Source organism: Labrus bergylta, chromosome 11, assembly GCF_963930695.1.
Source record: "Labrus bergylta chromosome 11, fLabBer1.1, whole genome shotgun sequence".
Taxonomy (NCBI): domain Eukaryota; kingdom Metazoa; phylum Chordata; class Actinopteri; order Labriformes; family Labridae; genus Labrus; species Labrus bergylta.
In genome coordinates this window covers 17,873,141-17,894,599 of record NC_089205.1, presented here as the reverse complement: position 1 = coordinate 17,894,599, position 21,459 = coordinate 17,873,141, and the positions used below count along the sequence as shown (strand labels likewise).

The window sequence follows — 21,459 nt, the reverse complement described above, 5'->3', positions numbered from 1 at the left end:
ATCTTTATGTGCAATAAAACACAGGAGACAAAGACACTCATAAAGTGATCCAAGGCTTTGTGACTGAGCGTTACTGACATTAGCAAGAGGGCTCATGGCTTTTTAAACTTTATATAACAGTTCGCTACGTCACAACACTCTGTCACTCCGAATATAATGGCGATATGATAACAAGTAAGAAAAAGTAAAAAAGGGTCAGGCCATGCAAAGGTTTGTTTGACAGAGTGACAGAACAGATTGCTCAAACTGAATTCAAACTTTTAATTTGAACTTTCCGCGAAGATTGAAACCGAGATCTAAATTTCCCACTGGAAAGGCACAGGGCACCTCAAGTCATCTTCATCAAATGAGGCAGAAATTGGGGGAAAAGATGGCAAATAAACAAGGTGAAAGAGAAACTGTGTTTAATGGAGGCTCCTCAGACATTAATGTGTGCTGACAAGCTGCAGATCCAGTGGCTGGAAACACAAACTACATAGTGAAGATAAACACTCAAACTTGGTCTAAAATCGGCGCTGACGTGCTTGAATATTGCAATCAGATTATGGCGAGCAATAGATGAAACACTGAATAAAATAAAACACTCTGTAAGACACCAGGTAAGAGAAGAAGTCTTTATCCAGCTGGTTTTAAAGTCCCGATCCTCTCATACAATCCTCAGAGACGCTGCGACTTCCCCGGCACAAATGTTATTTACTGTGAAATAATACAGCTGCAACTCATACTGGCAAATAAACACAGACTTTATACGACTATTTTCTTTTCCCCTGCTGGCAAATAGCACATTTTCAATCTATTCTTTATCCCCAAATAGTCAGTTCTACAATACTTCTTTGTTTACTACTCAATGTAGGGCTTTTATTTACATAGATTTTCTGTTTCACTGGCCTTTTAAGGAATTTCTGGGATAATCTTGCCATGAGGCCCTATTAAATCTTGACACGATTAAAGACACATTTAAAATGGTTTATGGCAAAACTCAATTTGCAGGCCAGGAATTTATGTACAGCAGTGATCAACTTGTTTTAGGAGGCCACATGGAGCACCTTTACACCTGATTAAAACTGCCAGGTCTTGGGTGATAAAACTTGCTGTAACTATTGTTTATAATTTCACAGCTTTAATACAGACACACACTAATTCTTTCAGACTCTCTCACACAAGAACTAACACCGAATCAAAGTTGGAAATATGTTTTAACTACTCAGCTGGAGGAGATCAGAGGGCTACATCAGTCTCTTAACTCACTCTCACCTTAGTGGCAGTAGCTTTAGCATATAAGACCCTGTGCATCTATCAGACCTGGTTAAGATGTACTCATCTCTGCCGGAGCCTGAGGCACAAAAAGAGATCCAAGCCATGTCATGATGTGCTGAGCTACACCGGGCTCCTATGATAATGCCCTTCAAGGAAAGTAAAAAAGGTGGAGGCAGTGTTGGATATGTCGACCTGCTGTGCACCACCCAACACCTCTCATCCTCTTACATTTTTCTCCTTCCCCCACCTCTACCTCGCTGTACCTGTCCCCACCCTCCCCTCCCCTCCCTCACATTGCAGCAGCAGAGAAATTGAATTGAGTGCATCTGCATCTGCAGCAGCAGGGGCAGCAGGAGTAATAGTGTTCTCAGAGATGGGCTGGTAGCAAAGAATAGGGGTGGGGAAGGAAGGAAAAAGCAGATTGTCGTAATCAACGCAGGGGCTGCGCTGACAGGTAATAAATAAATCCAATAGAAAAGAGAGAGAAAAAAAAAAGAACGAGCACATTCACCTTTTAACTGGAGAAAGTGTTGTGTAAATAACACCGCTCAAATCATTTCTTGCAAATTGAAGTGGTACCCATGCAACAGTGTACAAGCATGCAAGTGTATGTGTGTGTGTGTGTGTGTGTGTGTGTGTGTGTGAGAGAGATATTCCAGGAACTCTGTGTTCCCTCAGATACAGGAAGGCAGATTCAGATAAAAAAAGGTCTCCTCTTACTGGACTACCTCCGTTCCTTAGCTCCTCCTCTAAAGACCTTGACACAAGGACACCTGGGGATTGATGTTTAAAAAAAAAAAAAAAAAAAAAAAAAAAAAAAGCAATCAGGCTGTAAATGCTAAAAATAATAATTCAAGAGATTGGAGAGGATGGGATAGGGCAGGATGATTTAACACTTTTTTCAATTATTTTCTTCGAAAGCCTCACTTTGGGTATACAACTGCAGAGAGATGAGAACATGGGACTAAAATGTGTGGGAGGAAAGCACCATCAAGAAATCAATATCCAAGGTTAAAATTAAGTGTACTGCAGCCAAGGCTCCTTTTTATTTACATCAGAGGAACAAGTGCTTTGAGCTGTGGCTGCCGCTGCTGAATTAGAGGTAAAAATCTATTCAGGAGGGAAAATAATCAAATGAATGTGACTGCTGTGTCGAACATGGCGGGGGTTTTATCCACCTGACACACAGAAACTAAATCAGTTCTTTGTATTTAGGCAACTCACTCTTAATGCTGCAGCAAATGCAATCTACGCCAATAAAAGGGACGTGGTTAGGACACTTGCTTTCTAATTCAGTAAATCTGTCAGGGGCTGTTTGGGCAGCTTGTGCATTTGCCTGGAGAAGGTTTTCTATCATTTCAGTGGAAGTAATAGAAATGAGAACACACTTCAAGTTATATATTATGCTACATATTTTTGTATGCAGTGTTTAGATTAGGGGGAAGCTGGCTTTCAAGATGGCATAAAACTAAGTGAGAAAGAATGTACAGCTTCAGTTAGAAAACTACAGTAAATGGTCACTAGAGAAATGCCTCAAACACTTTTCTGCTTCTTTGACCTTTATTGGAGTTCAGCTCAATTCCAAGTATGGTAGCCACCAACCTTTCAGGCTTCATAAAGACATGTTTGGAGCGTGCTAAGAGTGTGAAAGCCAATTCTATTCCTGTGCATCTCAATTGTATCAAGATCCTGTGGATTCGATAATGAGAACAATTTGCTTTGAGTCATGCTGGAATCGGCCCTTGGCCTTTTCCACTTCTGGCCAATATATCCTGCTGTAACCTACTCACAACCCCCTCCCTGCTCTGTAGCCTCTTTCAGTCCCTCCAACCAACTTTCTGTCTAAAAATATTTCTCTGTTTTTTTCTCTCTCCCTGTTCTCCCTCTTTGTTTCTATGGCAAAGCTATGATTAAGTGCCTCCATTAGAACACTTAATTAGGGATTCTATTCTCTGCAGGAACTGGCCAAGTGTTTTGCACCCCAGCAGCCCCCTGCAATGCAAAATGATTGCACATATATGTAGTATGTACGATCACACGCATAAACAGAGGTAGGCACTGACGCAGCTTACATAGCACCCTCTCCTCTGCAAAGTCACACAACAGAGCTTAGCGTTTTAGCAGGCAACAGATTGCCCATCGCCAACTGCAATAATTACTCATTTTACAGCTTCCTCCAGTTAACAGGCATGCTGCTGTCAGTGGGCTTCATGCAGAAAATGAGGGCCAGTGTACTGAAGGTAGGGGGGCTACAGAGAGGCTGGGGCTGCTCTGTCAGAATATGTGCGTGCGCTGCGGTGCAGTGTGTTTACTTTGGGAGGACTTGTGCATCTGCTGAACATACATAGATGGCGGCAGGTTCGATGTGTGCGATTGCGTGCAGACCCAAAAAGAAGAAGGCTGTGGGGGCTGGCACCAACCCCATCACAAACAAATACTGTCACAAATACAAACACGGAAGTATAAACATGAAAAACAGGCATGCAGAGGAACACCCACATTAGCCCGACAGCATATAACCACTGTGAACGGATGTCAGATCAGTTAAAAGTCCTACAGCCGGTTTTTACAGTAAAGAGACAACAGCTATCATGTATAGCCCAGACAGAAAATGCAGTGATTCAAATCCTGCAACAAGGCTGTAGAGTTTTGGAAACTGTTCCGTCTTTGATGTCTGCGGAGAGGAGAGAGCAGACTGTGTGTTCAGGAACAGGTTGAGTTATATTAGCCATTTGTATAAATCCAGTATGATACTGTTTTACAGTGCACCCCTGGTGTTTGCACCATCTGGAGATTTTTCAGTCAGAAAAACATCAACTCTCACACACACAAGCTAAGACAGTTCTTCCTAATAGGCTCCTTTATCTCGCTCATTGAACTTGTTTTTTAATAGACGTGGTAACAGGATATAAAGGATTACAGCCTATTTCTTTATTATAATACGCTTAGTCATTTCATTGAGGAATAAGTGTTAAGGTCAATGTTATTGCCTTTAATGTACGGTGTAGTGACAACTATAGTAGTGCCCCAGCTGTTATCTGACATGCAGAAATACCGTTTTACTGTTTCTAGTTTTATGGCTGTTTTTGCATCGTCGCTTCCTATCCCTTTTGTCCTCGCTCACCCTTTCTGTCTCATTTACTTTCCACATGTCATCCTCTTGTCCTCTTTTCTCTTCTCTCTATGTCTCTCTCTCTCTCACTCCACCTGCCTCTCTTGCCTCATCTGATTATTGTAGTTGGTTACAGGTGCATGGTGGTGCCTCCGCCAGGCCATTAGACAATGCTTTGCCAACTTATTACACCATCATCATTGGCCTAACTGGCTGCCAACGCGGGAGCAGCTGGGAAATTCACTTTGCCTGCCAAAACCGAACAAATAAAGAATATTGCGTCATGCAGCTGTATTATATTCTAAGAATAAGGTTGGCTAACTTAAGTTTCATCAGAAATGATTCTGCAAAGTTCTACATGGGTCATTTTAAGATGATATTATGCATATTTCCCACTGTGATACATTAAACACTGACCAGACTTGGTTAAAATTCCCTTTTGAATAATTCAACAATGATAGATGAAACTAAAAAAAGTAGCAAAAGATTGTTGTCAGGATTTGTGATTTGACGATCTGAATAAAATGCATTAATAAAACATTCAAGCTGCCACAATGGCAACATCAAAACCTCTAAATTAGTATTTGGATTAAATGGACGCTTGATTTCATGTCTGAGATCAATGCTGCACAGGATGAACAGAAACTGTGCAGACGCATTGATACTCACTGACCGTCAGAGATAGTAAGAGAGGCTTTACAGCGCTGAGACGAGATCGGTGGGGACAGCGAGAGAGAACATGTGTGTGTGTGTGTGCATGTCTGACTGTGTGTATATGTGGAGCTCCCGTTGTTTACATATGGTGCTTCCACAATACCCATTGCAAGGTGAATTCACAGACTGGGACAGAAATATCACGCGGTCGCCGAATCAATATATACAAAGTACAAAGATGTCATGAAAGCAGGGCTTGTTAAGAACAATAAAGCACAAGGAATGATTAATACTCTAGTCAAGCTAATACGTTTTTCCAATGACTGGTGCTCTTTACTAATCAAATTTTAAAAAGGTCATAAAGTTGTGCAGAACACAACCTGTGATGGCACTAAATTGAGTATAGACAAACCAACAAACTGATAAACAGACAAACTGATACAGTCCAACAGATCAATAAACAGAAAGATGGAACAGAAAGATCACCAGGACATATTTCAATGTTTGACAGAGACATTTAATTTGTGATCATGATTGACTGCAGAGTGTTGAACCCCTTAGGAGGTGATGCTCACACATGTGAGAAGATCTATAGCGAGAATAAAGAGCCTGAGATGAGGGAATGGTGGGTGCTATCGACCAAGGAAAGAGAGAAGAAGGCGGGTGGAAAAACGGATATTGGCCGCTATAAACAAAATGCCCCATTGCCCACAAAAAGTGTTGAAGTTGATGGAAGATATTATTGTCCTTTTATTCAAGTTACTTTTTGTAAAGCGCCCTCTCTAAATTTGCACTGACTGGTGAGACAGTGCTGATGTAGTTCATGATGATCCTACTACCCAATGTTAGCCAAACAAAAGACCTGAATTACCAGTTACATTTTTTCAGTTAAAAATATTCTGCCAAAACTCTGTTTGTAAAGGTGTGACTTTGTGTGAGTGTGTGTGTGTGTGTGTGTGTGTGTGTGTGTGTGTGTTTTTCAGTTGAAAATATTCTGCCAAAACTCTGTTTGTGTGTGTGTGTGTGTGTGGGCAGTGAGCCACCTTCCTTAACCCTGCCAAAGCCCTGGCACCTCCAGTGTCTGTCTAGCTGCAGCAGTCCAAACCCAGCAGCATGTGAGAGGTGTTACTCAACAAAACAAACAACTCCCCCATCCCATCCCATTCCATCCATGTAGCACCTTCCCTCTCCCCATTACCATAACTGGCAGGGCTGCTTTATAATACTTCTGCTTGAAATCATCACATTAGACCTGATAGCATTATCCTTCTGTTGACTGGCCCGGTGCCAGTGTATAGAGGGGACATGGGGAGACGCAGACAAGGTTAATAAAGGCAGATATGCGGCTATCTTACTCGTCACTGATCGCTGAGGTCAGATTTCTCTCACATTCAGGCTGAAACTTGATCTGTTCTGTCATGAAGATCATCCCGATTGAAAGGGTCAAATGTTTTAAAACAGAGGTGTGAAACTCAGGTATTCATCTCTGTACTGTGAAGCTGTGTGCATCATAATAGTAGCACAATAACTACCAAAAATGCTGCCGATAAAGACGCACAGATAAAGTTATCTACTACAGCAGAATGGTGTTTGTTTGTTGGATTATGGATAAATTAAAGCCATCATACATAATGTAGCATGAAGTGACAGAAAAACACAATAATCCCAACAGCAGGGAAAAGCACAACACAACTGTCAGAGTGAGAAACGGGGGGCGGGGGGGGGGGGGTGAACTTTGTATTGCACCATGAAAAGCACAAACTAAAGGGATTACAGTTATCACGTCACATCAAACATCAGGCCTTAAGATGAAAAGTGAAATATTTAGAACAGGAAACAGAGTATAGAGTATTTCAAGCAGAAAGTCAGGTGGAATCTCCTTTCATTGTCGGCTGTTTGAGAGCCGTGAAGAGGCAGAGTTGTAGGGGCAATTCTTCTAGTGTGTTTCTTGGCCAAGGAAGTGTACCGTGCCTGAATACGGCACGGAGCAGTCTCACTGGTCAAACAAACTAGACTTTAGAGGTGAAGCATGCTTGGGCACAGTATGGATTGCCAGTGTGACCGCGCCCTCAGACAATCATGTAGGGGCAACATAATTGTGTTCATTTTTTTATTTACATTGTAACAGCTTTGTGACGTCCTGCCCTCTGTCTGTATTTGTTTGGCTTCCTGGCTTGTCAGACAGTAGGTGGAGTCAGGAAGGCCATTAGTCCAACTGGGAACACCTGAGTCCATCAGGACTCTGCTTATAAGTGGCTTCCACTCTAACTTGTGTCTCTCCTCTCTTTCTCCCAGGCCTCCACCAGCTGGTTTGCTTTTGTTTGCACTCTACAACACTACACTCACCCATACATTGCATTCATGACTGATTTACATAATTATGATTGTCGTTACAGCAACACTGTCCCTGATAGGTGGTACGGCATGGCTGTCAAGCTAGTTAGGGGGGCGGGCCTTCCTGCATGGTCGAACAGCCAATGTCTGGGGAGCCAACGTCTTGATTAGCAAAGGCGGGCAGGTGTGCGTGACACAAATGTTTGGGAATGTGAGAGGCTTCGTGGCAGTTGGACGAGAGTCCGTCTGTGCCTTCCCGTGTTCTTCGTAATAAGCCTTTTGAGTTATTGTCGCGCGCTTTGTGTTAAATATTGAACTGTCGTCCGACGGAGAAAAGCGTTGGTTTGAACCGAGCAGAGTGAGCTGGTCCAGAGAGTGACGCATCGTCGCGCCGAGAGAAGACTGCAACAGGTAAGGTCCGTCTCCCTTACCTTAGTTGGCGGCCACAAACAATTATGCCGCGGACAGCAGACGCCTGGAAGCCCTAGACAAGGATAAAAATCCCAGGGTTGTGTTTGCCGTGACATTGTTTTCACTTTAGTTTGATCATAAATTAACTTTCTTGAAACCTTGTTTCATGTGTGATACCATTCCTTTGTCACTTACTTTGAGCCAGTTCGTGACACAAAGCTGAATTTTATAAACGAGATTAAAGGCTCTGGAAAATACTGAGCAATATCTATCTAAACACATCAATATACGAAAAGTTGACTCATACAAAAAGGCTTGTTCTTCATACTTTATACATTTTATTTTAAAAATGGCTTACCTAAATAAAAACATACACAACCACAGCAACATTCTCTTTCCTGATCCACATCACTATCACTCTGCTATCCAGGGGTTCTGCTACTTTTGAGCTAATCTTTATCTTTGAACCTTTTTATCGCCAACAATCCATTACTCTCTACCAACCTTTATTTTTTTTCTTCCTGGGTAATCAACCTCAGAGTTTTACTGCTGGTGACGGCTCAGCTCCACTGGAGCATTTGGAGATGCTGTTGATGGATGGGAGCGTATCGAGCAATCGATTTGCCCAAACAGCTTTTCCCTAAAACACTTTTGGATGTTCTTGTCTCGTTTGGCTGAACTCTTGGTCGCAGGTTTCCAAAGTAGGAAATAAACCCATTGCAGAGTATAATAACACTAGTTCTTCTGCAAGCCATTCATTACTCGAACCTGCCGAAAGCCTTTTGTCACCTACATTTAATTACAGTCTACTTCCAGTCTTCGTTATCCTGTTCAAATTTAATGAAACGTAAGCATTTGAAATAATGCTCCTTGGTGCCAAAGTTTAGCAAAGAAATCTCAGGAGATATCAGTTTCAAATATCTATCAGGGTGGATGAGGAAGTAGACTTAAAGGACTAGTGGTCAGTGTTGAGTATTCTCACTTAACAAAAGAGCACAATAAAAACGCCGCTGTAGGAAAGCCTGATATCCCAGCATCCCCTGCAGCAAAATTGTCATGAGTATTGATAAACACAACCCACAAATACTTGATGATATATGAATAGACAATTAAAAGTTATATAGAATTACTGATGCCTTTTAGAATATCAACCTCAAATAATTTAAATCACAAGTTAAAGACATGCCTGTAAAAATAATGAAGCAGCAGACAAGTAACCTACAAAGCTCTGTTCTAACCGAAATGTTGTGTCAGTAAAAACATGCCCTAACATTTGACTTTATTCTCTTGCACCTTGGCACTGACTCCAGTGAGTAACAGGGATTGTTTCTATAAAAGTCTGTTGAGCGGGTGTTATCACAGCTCCCTGCTGTAAGATCCAGTTTGACTTACATCTCTGCTATAAAGACAGCAAGTGTAACATTTGACAGCAGGAGTGCCCTGCTGAGATCTGGACTGTGCTCACGAGCTTTGTGTTCAGCAATAACAAGTGTATTATGGTCAATGAAAATAGAGGTGCGAGCAACTTCAAAAATACAACCAATTCACACATCAATTCTTTTGAGCCACTCACATAAACTTTATGTTGTGGCGAGGCAGTTCTGATGTTGGGGCCGACAGCACCAACAATACATCTGTTAGACTGAGAGTTACTTTACCTGCCTTAGTCCTTCCTTGCTGTTCTGCATGATCCTCAGGGCGTAGTTAGACCGCTGGCCTTTGCTGTTGAATTCAATGTGGCCTGTTAGACCTTCCAATTCTACCTGTCCAAAACAGAGAGAGAGAGAGAGCAACATGTTAAAAAATCTCACCAAGTAACCCATCCTGCTTTCTCCTAAGCTGCACCTATCATCAACATGACTGCAGGGCACAATAAAAAAACACATGGATGAGGCGGTTATTTATCAAATAGAGCAAAATAGGAGAGACATTAATCATTAAGGCAAACAGTGTGATATCAAACACATGTCACACTTAAGTACTTTGATAATACATCATTTTCTCTTTAACAGGATAAAACATTTTATTCACTGACAGCTCATCTTTGTCTCTCCTTCATTCTTAGTCTCACAGGATTACATAGAGATGAAATAAACTTACCTTATGGATAGAGCCTGTATCATTAACAAAGATGACAGCACAGGCTACAGAATATTACGTGCGCAGCCATCTGATATTGTCTAATTATGTTTTTCCTGTTATTCTTGTTGCTGCAAGCAAGAGTGGCAGAAAACTAACTGACTTTGCTTTCTTGCGAAGGTTAGGTTAGAAGATCTGAATCAGTTTCATTTATGAAGACTTACTGGCTGCTAGTAGCAGCTTAAAATGTACTGTACAGGTATATACCTATTTTTATTTATTTTGTTTTCTACTCTCCAATTCGGAACTTCAAGAGGGTCAGGGAACAGAAATAAGTAGATAATCTCAGACGGTCAAGCTCATGGAGAAGGTCATTATTGATTTTTTCTCATGAGTTTATTGAATTTTCAGAAGCCCAGACTTTCAGTTGATAACAATATAACCAAATATCTTTGATGCTAAGTTAAGCTAAATGCCTGCTGGCGACAGTTTTGTCTTTACCGTACAAACTTCAGAGCGGTATCCATACTGTCAATCTACCTCAAGAGAGTACATAACCAAATTTCCCAAAATGATCCCTAAAGGTAAGTACATGTAGTACTGGCCCTGACGTCTATGTTTATGGCTTCCAGCAGAGGCAGTCTTACCATCCTCAGGTAGTTCATGAGGCTGGTGCCGTGTTCCCAGATCTTGGAGGACTTGCAGGAGAGCTGAGTGGCACCAACATTCTGGCTTCGGTTCAACTCCTGGACGGCTGCCACCACCGCGTACACCGCATCAAAGAGCAGAGCTGAGGAGAGCTGCACAGGGAGAGGGAGGGAAGGAGGTGAATACAACATGCGCGCACACACACACACACACACACACACACACACACACACACACACACACACACACACACACACACACAGCAAATATTTCAAGCACACAGACTGCAAGTTTGCCATGTCAGTGGTTAGCAGTCAGTAAGGGGTTAACTTATCCCTGGAGTAGAAGTGAGATTATTCCATCAGATCATTAGAAAGACTCTGATCTGCTGACAACATTGAAACCATCTCTCTCTCTCTCTCTCTCTCTCTCTCTCTCTCTCTCTCTCTCTCTCTCTCTCTCTCTCTCTCTCAGAGAGACTCTGTCCTTCCTTCTCTTCTCCCCAATGAAGCTGGCACACCCTGACCATTCCAATTACCGCCCACCTCTCTCAGCAGGGGCCAGAAAACTGTGGAAAAAGGCTGCTTTGCCTCTCATCCCACCCCCTGTACAAACGTGCTCATTGTCACTAACTCTGCATCCTGCTATGTACATTTGTTTAAATTCATTATGGCTTGGCCAAAAGTTATGGGAAGAGATGAATTGGCTTGTCTGCTGTACATCTGTGTAAATAAACCAAACAAACTGATGTCTTTATATAGGACTGAGAGATATTGTCACAGTTATACATTTTGGAAAACAAAGAGAGCTACTAGGCCATTAAACTTTAAGACGATAATGTGCTACAACCTTTAATTGGAAACAATAATTGGTGGATTGCACATTAAGAGCAATATGGTGTAGACAAACAGCCCGTGAAGACATTACAAGTACGAGTTGATGCCCTTTAGGTTTTACACACTGCATGAAATATTACACAGACAAGTAAATGTTACTACAGCTATTCTGATTATATTCCACTCTTGTCGGATAATTTCTCCAACATAAGACCGATAATGTCATGAGTTAACACATTATTATTTCACACTTCCAGTCTGTCTTCCTTGCCATCTTTTTTTATTGCTTACATTCTTTCTCTAAGCATCAATAATCCACAGGTTTAAAACATACAGTTACAACTTAAAAGAGATACAATTAATGAAGCCTGATCACAGACATACATAATTAAGTTTTGCTTCTAAAAGTCATTCACTACTTCACCATTACTAGTAATGGTACATCAAGTATATTGACAGCTGAGAAAGAGAAAGGCTGCTCCGTCAGGTCAAACTTTCAATGTGTACATTTTAAAGATTTTTGATGCTCAAGTTTATCTCCAGATGTTTTTCATGAAGCGACTAGAGTCAACATTCGGCAGCTTGTCTGAAACTCGGCTTGTGTTGTTTTTAATATTTTCAGGCCTGTTTAACAAATTCTAATATTGCAGCAAAAACCTTTCAGCCTTCGGTTCTGTTTGAAGTTCTCAAACACAAATACTGTCACATCTTGTGGACCTTCTGATATTTTTGTCTCAGATAGGACTAGAACTTGGGCTTGTGTGTGTGGGTGGGTGGGGGGGTACTTTGTTTGATTTACCCTCTTTACTGGCAGCTTCCTGCTTTCTCCCTGATTAAATTCTATATGTAAAGAGGTCACTTGTATGCATTTTCCCTATATGTGAGCCCCACAGATACATTTCCTCCAGACCTAATTACTGTTAATGAAACTACAGCACATTATCTTTGTGCGTGTCTAAATGAGTGAATCACTGTATTGCTCTGCCTCCATCAGCCTTTATTCTCTCTAGTTATTAGCTAATTAGTCACAAGTCCTAATTGCTGCAGGCTTAGACGTATCTGAGTGACCTGCTGTGCACAGAACACAGCCCTATTTTAATGCTGCTTTCAAACTATTCTTTACCTGATTCAGTGGCCAACTGGTGTGAAGAAGAAGAGGGTGATTTTTTTATAATGACTTCAAACAGAGAGAAGGGTTTATTCTTTAATCGACTTGCTTCATTTCTGGTTTCTAATGAAGCCCTTAAGCAAAATAAAGAACTGCACCAAGATGTGCTGTTCTTTTATCTGTTGGCAATTATATCTAATTACATAAAACAAGTTTGATAAAAAAGTGAAAGAAAATGTTTAATTTCCTTGAAGAAGTTCAGTCCAAGTATACACGTTTGACTTCATGGTTATGTAGACAATAAGGTTAATGTTTTTTCTCTACACTGTTTAGTTAAGATATAATATGGATACAAAATCATACTGTAAGTATAATTTGTTTCCTAACAAGTACATAATGTAAAAAACAACAATGTTTTAATACGGTATATATGAAGAGAAGATTCAACCAACTGGTTTATATGATAAAAATTATTCAGTTAACTTTTCTTTGCTGATCTCTGCAAACAGGAAGTTAATCTAATGGCGGGTGAAGTAAATCTTGTTACTCTAAGTTACAGTTTTTTACGAGGGACACTTTTGGAGAAATGGATGCGACAGCTTAGCCTTGAGAGAGATTAATGGGGAGCCACATAATACTTGTGAAATCGGGTCTTATTTACAAGAGGTCATTTGGAAATAGGTGGCACACACTGGGTCATTCAATCTGATAAGCCTGTCTTATGAAATACTTTTAAGATTGTTAGGCTAGAAATGGTAACATGGTCAACAATGGGGACCAATTTTCTGTGTACTGTGAGTGAGTCATAAAGGGTATGATTCATATCTTTGCCGAGTTAAATACAAGCATGCAACAGCCTTAAGTCATTTTTATGTAAACTGTAGCTTCCCTTTTTTGAGGCTGTGTTTTGAAGTCATGACATTTATTATGCTGAGCACACTTTTTAAAACATTGAAGAAAAGACAACAAAGAAGTTCAAAGCTGAACAAGTTGTGGTTAGGACACCGGATGATTTAAAGGCGGATGCTCTTTAACTTCCCCTTTTCCTCTGAAGCACATTTAGCGAAGACAAGGCAATTCTAAATGTAATACAGAGGGTGCCAGACTCTGCTAATGAGCTGTTTGGGAAACAATAACTGCCTAAAGCATAACCTGCAAGTATAGCAGTTAACTGAAGAAATGTCAGCGCTGTATATTAACATTCAGATGTTTTGTTTGTATATTAAAAGAGTAACGTCTAAGAGGGCAATTTGGACTTGGCAAGGAAATAAAAAAAGACAAGATAAGATAGAACTTATTCATTTCGGAGGAAAATTTGGTGCCAGGTTGCTCCAACATCACAAAAGGTTCAAAAAGGTTTGCATTGCTAACCTTATTCTTCCCTGTGTGTAGGATCACATTTGTGTTTGTATATGTGTGTGTGTGTGTGTTGTGTACACTTACTGGGGTGCCAGCAAAGGGTGCATGGTCACAGTTCTCTTGCCAGGAGCGGTTTAGGCTTAGCACAAAATCCTGGAAGAAGGGATGTGTTTTGTTGAAGACTGAAAAACCGACTATGTTGACTCGTTGGTCCACCACATCGTCCAGCTGAAGTAAAGAGAATTCCTGCAGGGGAAAATGAGAGGGAGAGAGACAGGCGGAGAGAAACAGATTATTGGCTGCTGACCTACATGAGAGCTGTCATACAAACTGTCATGGTCTACTTTAAATTACACAGAATAATAATATTGAATTATTGACAAGGTACAAATGGCATATGTTAATCAATCATGTTTACATCTGATTCCATCTGTCTCATTTAGTTTTCATTACTTCCATTTTTCCAGGTGATTGACATTAGAAGGCTAGAGCAATTTGTCAATTCAATCCATTTAGCTACACATCAGTGCACAAAACCATGCATTTTGCATCAGCAAATGCATCCCCAAGTCTAAGTATGAATATTGGATTGCAAAGGGGCTAGAATTAGAGAGACAAACAGAAACACCTGAGAGTAATTGAAGACAGGAAATAGAAGAAAATAAACAAGAATGCAGAGACTTTGAAATTGAAACAGAAATCTGAGGCATATTGAAATGATCCAGGTTGAATGACAGAAAAATAAAAGTAATTGCTATTTGGCTTTCTTGCTCCAGGGACATAAAACTCTTCCTAACACCCGGGGAACAGCTGACAAGGGACAGGTAATTGTAGAGATGAGGATGAGCAGAAAGGAAGGGAGATGGGGGTGTGACGGACAACGGACATCCCCTGAAGGCTAATTGAGGTGTCATCGAAGCAAGAAACTCCGAAGATAAGACGTGGTGGTGGGTGGAAGAGGGGAGAGAAAAGATAAATCTGTGGTTTAGATGGAAAGAGGCATGAGATGACATCGGGTTGTTGTCAGGCCAGCTGGCACAGCTGAGTGTGTAGGGAGAAAAAATGGAAACAAAGTTTAGATGCATTAATGGTCAACTAGTTGGAAAATACACTCAGAGGCGTGTATAGACATTTAAAGGGATGAAAATTGTTATTCTAATAAAAAAGATCAAAGCTGCCAACACTTCCCAAAGACCTCTTGCCATGAAAGTAAGAACCCACCTAAAGGGTGGTACTGACTACACACATAAGGCCAAAACAAAATTTTAACGAACAGGCAAAAATGCATATTTTATTGAGTCAAATAGAAATATTGGCAGGCTCCTGGAGATATCAAAGGTTTTAAGGTCTAAGGTTCAGCAGAGCAGCAACAGAAAAAAACATTTATTTTTTCATCTGTTGGAGGAAAATGGACGAGAGGGGATTAGGCAAGTCAGATATTACTAACTCGAATTGTAGAAACATTCACGGCATTAAGTTTTACCATCAGATCTATTGCAACAACTCGTCTCCAGCACTTTGTGCTCTAGTTCCAAGATTCAACACAAATCAGGAATGCATCACTAGATCACTCTCCCAAGCATTAATCCCAGTACCGGTTTACAAAAACAGCTTTGGTCAGAGGTCATTCTTTCATACATACACTAAAATCTGAACTGAGGTCCCTCATTATATCAGGCCAACAACATCAGTGATGCATGTCAATCAGGCATATAAACACCAACTGATGAATGGACAAACCTGCAATCACATTTTAACTAATATGTTTCAGATACACCCCCCCCCCCCCCCCCCCATTCTGTTGCTGTTAACTCTGATTGTTGGTTGTGTCTTGTGTCTGATGTGATCTTTGTATTTTTTATGTGCTGCAGAGTAGGAACCTGTTGTAAACCAGTGTTTTCTGAGTCAGGCCCATTAAACTGTAACTTTTGCAAAGTTGTTTTGAATAATTTACCGTATAATAAATTAAGGGATATCAGAAATAGGTAATGGACGCTGAGACAAAAAGCGTGAAAAGGTCAGTGAATTTATTAACTGATAAGCAGATAAGTTGAAAAAAGCTTTTAGACCAGGAGTGGACGGAGTATGAGTCACTGCACTTTGAAGACACAAGTGGGTAACTGCGCTGATACAGACTTGGAGCACGGAAGGGCAGGAGGAAACAGTGGTTGTTGACTTTGAGTGTATGGCCTATTAGTCCCCATTGCCAGCCAGAAATCCCCGGTGTTTTGCTGCTGCAAAAAGTAATCAAAATCATATTTAGATCATATATATATTTTTGCACAGCTTCATAATATAAGCAGTAATTAGGAGGGTATTGAGGGTAAAATCTTAGTTAATGGCCCATTAGCTATAGACAATGGTCGTAGAATAAGGTACTCATACGCAGCCAGTATGCTACTAATTAGCATGCTAATAAGCAACTAGTTAATGGTGAATATTGTGATCGGAAGTGTTACCGTTTACTCCCATTATTCTATCCAAGCTTATTCCTGTCGTTCACCCAACAAACTCTCTTTTGACTATGTCATCCTGCACCAATAGTGACTTTAGTTTATTTAGTGCTGCACCAAGACTGTAAACGTGTCTGAGGCTAAAATGTGTTTCCACTTTTTGCACTTCATAAAAAAGGAGTAATTAAAGCCCACAAAAAAGGTTACAAAAATACAGTTGTTAAATATGTGGGAAAATGCAATGTTGGCAACTGAAGACTGCTTAACTTGGCACTCATTAAAGAAGAAAAAAGAACCTCAAGAGACAATTTGGTAATTACTAGGATAATGGTCTAATCATCTAGTTAGAGAAGAGATTGTCTGTTCTTTGTAACTCTTCTACTGGATTAAAGAAGAAATGCTGCAGAGAAACTGATAGCCTGGCCCTCTTAATATTGCATTTTATGTTTGAAATGAGATGATTAAAAGAAGTCGAGAAGTAGAGGAGAGCTAAAAAAAAGGAATTACACATGTTCCTCAGTAGAAGCATGGTTTGAGGAACATGTAATCCTAAAAGTACATTTTTGATCACTGGAGAAAAATCTAATTTGACAAACCTTTTTTATTTCATTTAATCTAGCAAAGTTATTATACCATTGATCTCTGTGTATTACAAAAAGTCATCACTTTTCCTACAGTCCTCTTACCGTATCGTGTCTTTAGCTGTCCCTAGTGGGGCCTCAAAAGCCTTTCGGGACTGGCTGTATAATTACTGGCTAAGTGTACTTCAATAGATCATTAGAGTCAGAGCTGTGAAAACGAGCCTATCATTAAGCATGCCCCTCAAGAGTGCCAGTAAATGCATAGGCACATGCAAACCTAAACATGCATGTGCACATCCACACATGTGGAAATGAAAGCCCTATAATTGAGAACACATACACACACTCACTGAAAACCGAGGTCACCAAATTTTCCTCAGGCTGTGTCTGAGCAAAACTTATGTGTTGTGTTCATGTTGTTTCAGGGGCAGAAACGCAGACACAAAATAAGACAAATATTTACACATATGGAGGAAAAGCAAGGAAGCTAAAGGTTGAATCATTGGAGAGAGAAGAAGGTGAGAGTTCATTTGGCACAACTGAGGGCTTAAAAAGCAATGTGGGGGAAAGAGAGAAAATGAAAAGAGTAAAGATGAGAAGGGAAGAGATGGTGAATAGCGCAAGGGAGTGAGAGTCTGGCCGAGGGCCCCCTGACACCGGCTGTCACCTGGAGATCCATCAGCAGCCAGAACTGGAGCCAACCAACCAAAAACTGTTCCTTCCCCTCCTCTATTCTCTCTGAAACCTTGCAATCTGGAAGTGTGTCACTTATCTATTCTTTATCTTTGCCTCCTTTTGCATTCACTTTATGTAATTTATAATTGTATAGTATGTTTATTAGAGCCCGACAGATTAATTGGCCGGCCGATAATATTGACTGATATTAGCATATCCAGTGACTATTGGTATCGGCTAATTTTTTTCGCAGATATGCACTGATAGTACTAGATTTATTTACCAGTCAAATAGCATTTAATTGGAGTTTTATTGTATTAAACTAGCAGTTCTTTTTTCACCAGCAGTGTGCTATATGGATTACAACAAGCAATATCACTCTCCAGAGTGTCAAGCGGTGGTGCACATACAATGCGCAGTTACTTTCCAGTTGAGTGACCATCTTGTAATATGTTACACTGTTATAGATAGACGTTATGCTGTTTATCTATCCCACCAGTGTTTGATAACTGCATGTGAGGGATCAACACAATAAATGTGTACATCTGAATCTATCTCTACAGATCAAACATAGATCTAAGAACGATATCGGTATCAGATTTTTTTTCTCCCCAATATCGCCAATCGTATCGGCCCCCCCAAAAAATATTTATATGTTTTGTTTTTTTTTCTCAATGGTTTTCTTGCTCTCCATATAATGGACCTTTTACACATGACCACGTGTAAACTCCCCAAGACAAAATGCTCAAATGTGTAACTACTAGGTGTTTGTTATGATGTAGTCAGTTTTAACAGGGAATAATGAGAGCCCAGGAGAACTGACGCTGCCGATAGAGGGGTATACAGTCATGAATGAAACCCTTTCACAGCCTATACCTAACTACACTCACACAGAAATATTTATTTGCAGTACTATAAGCCTCGATAAATCCACCATTGAAAACAGGATATCTAAAATGAAGCAAAACCCTTTCTATCAAGCAGCCTCTTTCAGCTCTTCTCTTTGTCTATTGGTGTCTCATCTCCCTAAATAGGACAGAAATGCTGAGATTATAGCAACTCTCTAGATTACATCTCTGCTGCCTGCACCGTTCTCCTGTGACAGAAATCTTGATATCTCTACCTGGAAAGCTCAGTTCATAGATAACCCTTTAAATGCAAGTTAGTCTGTATAGGGTGTCCTGTGATATGAATGTATAATGGGCAGGGTTTGTTGGAGTTCTTCTCTTTACTTAGCTTTGGTGAAAATCCAAAGTTTCTGTGTTTCAATAAGTTTGAGTCATCTGAACAAATGTGTCTGTTTTTCAGTACGTTGTAACAGTGACATTTAAATTAATGGCATTTGCTTGAGTTGTTGATCGAAGATGGTGTACACTAAGAAACACTGTGATAATGTCAAATGAATCACAACAATGAATTAAAGTTGCATATTCAATGACTCATGGTAATATTTTCCACCTAATTTAGAGGATGACTAAACTGTCATACAAGTATACGTAATGAAGATCAGCTTAGTAAGAACTCAAAGATTAGCAGTGGTGGCCACCAAGGCAAGAGCAGACAGCTCATTGCTACTGTCCAAAGAGAGGCAGGTCAAACACACCAACAAGACCGTCAAGTGTTGCAGGATGTGCAGGCATGCTGGAAGCATCAAGAGCTCATCAGAGTGGTTAAGGGATGGCTGGGGCTTGGACACTTTAATGTTATGAGCTGGAGCAAGGCCAATGACAGTGCAAGGAAACTGTGTGAAAGCGATAGGTCACCCTAGCCAGGGACATTGGACGGGATAGAACCAGGCACTTGAGCATTTTTTTTTTCTTGAGAAGATTTCTTCGGGTACCTGTCAGGGCAAGCTGACCTTCTTTGGGTGCCATGGCAGAGCTTTTGACCACTCCCTACAAACTAAGAATTTAGGGTAAAGAAAAATATCTATCCTATTCCAAGCAGTGCGGCTTGACTCTTTCACCCTGAAATACGCATCCTGACAACATGTACCAAGGCTCGAAGAGAAGTCTATGAAAGGTAGAGGCATGACAAGGTCGCTGACAGAATTACCAAGTGTACAGATTTTGCAGAGGGTCAGAGTCATTTCCAGAAATTGATATATTGATTTTCTTGATGATAAAGTGACAATTAAGTATGTATCTCCTGTTTTAATGGGGGGAGTGGTAACCAGCGAAGACCTTTACCTTTCTGGTCATCACTCTGTAATGAAATCCATTTTTAGTGGCACACTGATAATTCTCCAATAGCTTGAATTTTCATGCAGTGTTTTTGGAAATAAATCATTTCATGCTTGTTCAATTGCCACATAAATTCAGGCTGAGCTCTAAAGCCTCCTGCAGCCTCTTAATTATGATGTTCCCAGCAAGCGTGGGATGAGCTGAGAGGAGGAGGAGTGAGGGAGCGTTACCAAATGTCATGCCTGCGACTTGTTATGAACCTGGGATGTAATAGAAAAACCTGAATTAATGATTTGCAGAGTTTCCTGTTCATGAAATCAATCACAATATTCTACTGCAGTTTGACACTGACCTTGCCTTTCTCCCTGGCTTTGGTGACACACTTGCTGTCAGGACACTTTGCTTTGCTGTATGTACATGAATTGTGCCAAAAGTCATCTCTCTTGTGTAAGTCACTTACTGTCCCTGCCATCATTCCCAGTGGCCATCAAGTTTTATTTACTGGAAGATGACCATGGAATTAACATAACATATATCTTAGTGCAACGTGCCCAGGTTGATACATTAGCTTTGTTTAAAAGCATCTAATGGCCGCATACATCACAACAATCTGGCAGCGTTCCTGCAGTGTTGGAAACAAATTACCAATTTTATTCCATTATTCATAGAATTACGTCTGACCGGCAACAGTAACAGCCTATTTGTGAGGAAGAGACCTTATGCCCAGAATAATTCTTACACTGGTGGAGGCCAAAACCCCATGAATATTGGAGATACTAGCATATGTTTGGAATCTGATACAGTCCATCTTTTACAGGAAGCTATTCATTCAGAACCAAAGAGACTTTTATGGAGAGACATGACAACACAAAGCAAGCACAAGAAGCAAATTATATTTCTTTTCTTCCTTTGTTGGATTATTGAGATGTGCTGCATATGGATACCTCGGCCAAATGTTTACAGTCATAGGACGCAGTGTATCACTGTCCCTTAAGATTTGTGACTGGTTGTAGACGCCTTACTCATCACTGTGACCTGTATATGAAATCTGATTGGCCGTGCTTGAAGCTTCTTGGTTTACTTCCTTCTTATTTATGTTCATACCTCCAAGAAACCACTATGACTTGCGTTCCTGTGATGTTTTGAAACGGTCTGTTCCTTGTGTCCGCACAACCTAAAACATTGGGTATGAAAGCGACTTTGAGGCATTTTCTGTCAGGCTGTATGATTAGTCTGTCGCCAGGCCAGTGTAAATGGCAACATAACCAGTTTTTCAAAAAAATTTGCAGCAGGTATTAAAAATCCAAGACAACAGGTCATCTCAGGAGGTACTCAGGGAAAGATTGCATCCATTCAACTTGTCTTTGAGAGAGAGAAATATAGAAGTAGGATTTCAGGCAGGCAAGAGTCAGGCCAACTAAAGGATGCGAATGACTAGGAGATGCAGGTAGATCTAGAAGGAAAACGTATCGGTCCACGGGAAACACTTTGTACTTATCTAATGGCCTCACATAGTGTTTTTGTCTACAAGTCAGCAGATAATTTATTTCATAGAACGAACAGTTCCCTGGGAGGGCTCTGTGGAGGTGGCAGACAAAAGGATTTAGGAACAGAAAGTATGCAGTTTTAGGGAGAGAGGCTGAACAGCGAGGATGAAGAGAAAGGGAATAAATTGAAGTTTGGGAGTAAAGAATGAATAGTAGCAGCCAGGTGGGCAGGTGAGTCTGTTTGATGATGCTGAGAAGAAAGTAATAGAGCATTGAAAGAAA

The 21,459-nt window shown here is 40.6% G+C and overlaps 1 protein-coding gene across 2 annotated transcripts in view; it reads right to left on the bottom strand.

Moving 5' to 3' along the window:
- The window catches only part of grik4 (glutamate receptor, ionotropic, kainate 4), a 237,777-nt gene that overhangs the window by 34,353 nt on the left and 181,965 nt on the right, over positions 1–21,459 (bottom strand). For both annotated transcript variants that reach the window (XM_065960396.1, XM_065960395.1), the window contains exons 9-11: positions 13,883–14,044; positions 10,495–10,647; positions 9,427–9,531 (exon numbers count right to left, since the gene is read on the bottom strand). In XM_065960396.1, coding sequence (XP_065816468.1) covers positions 9,427–9,531; positions 10,495–10,647; positions 13,883–14,044 — 420 coding nt within the window. The remainder of the gene's footprint in view (positions 1–9,426; positions 9,532–10,494; positions 10,648–13,882; positions 14,045–21,459) is intronic.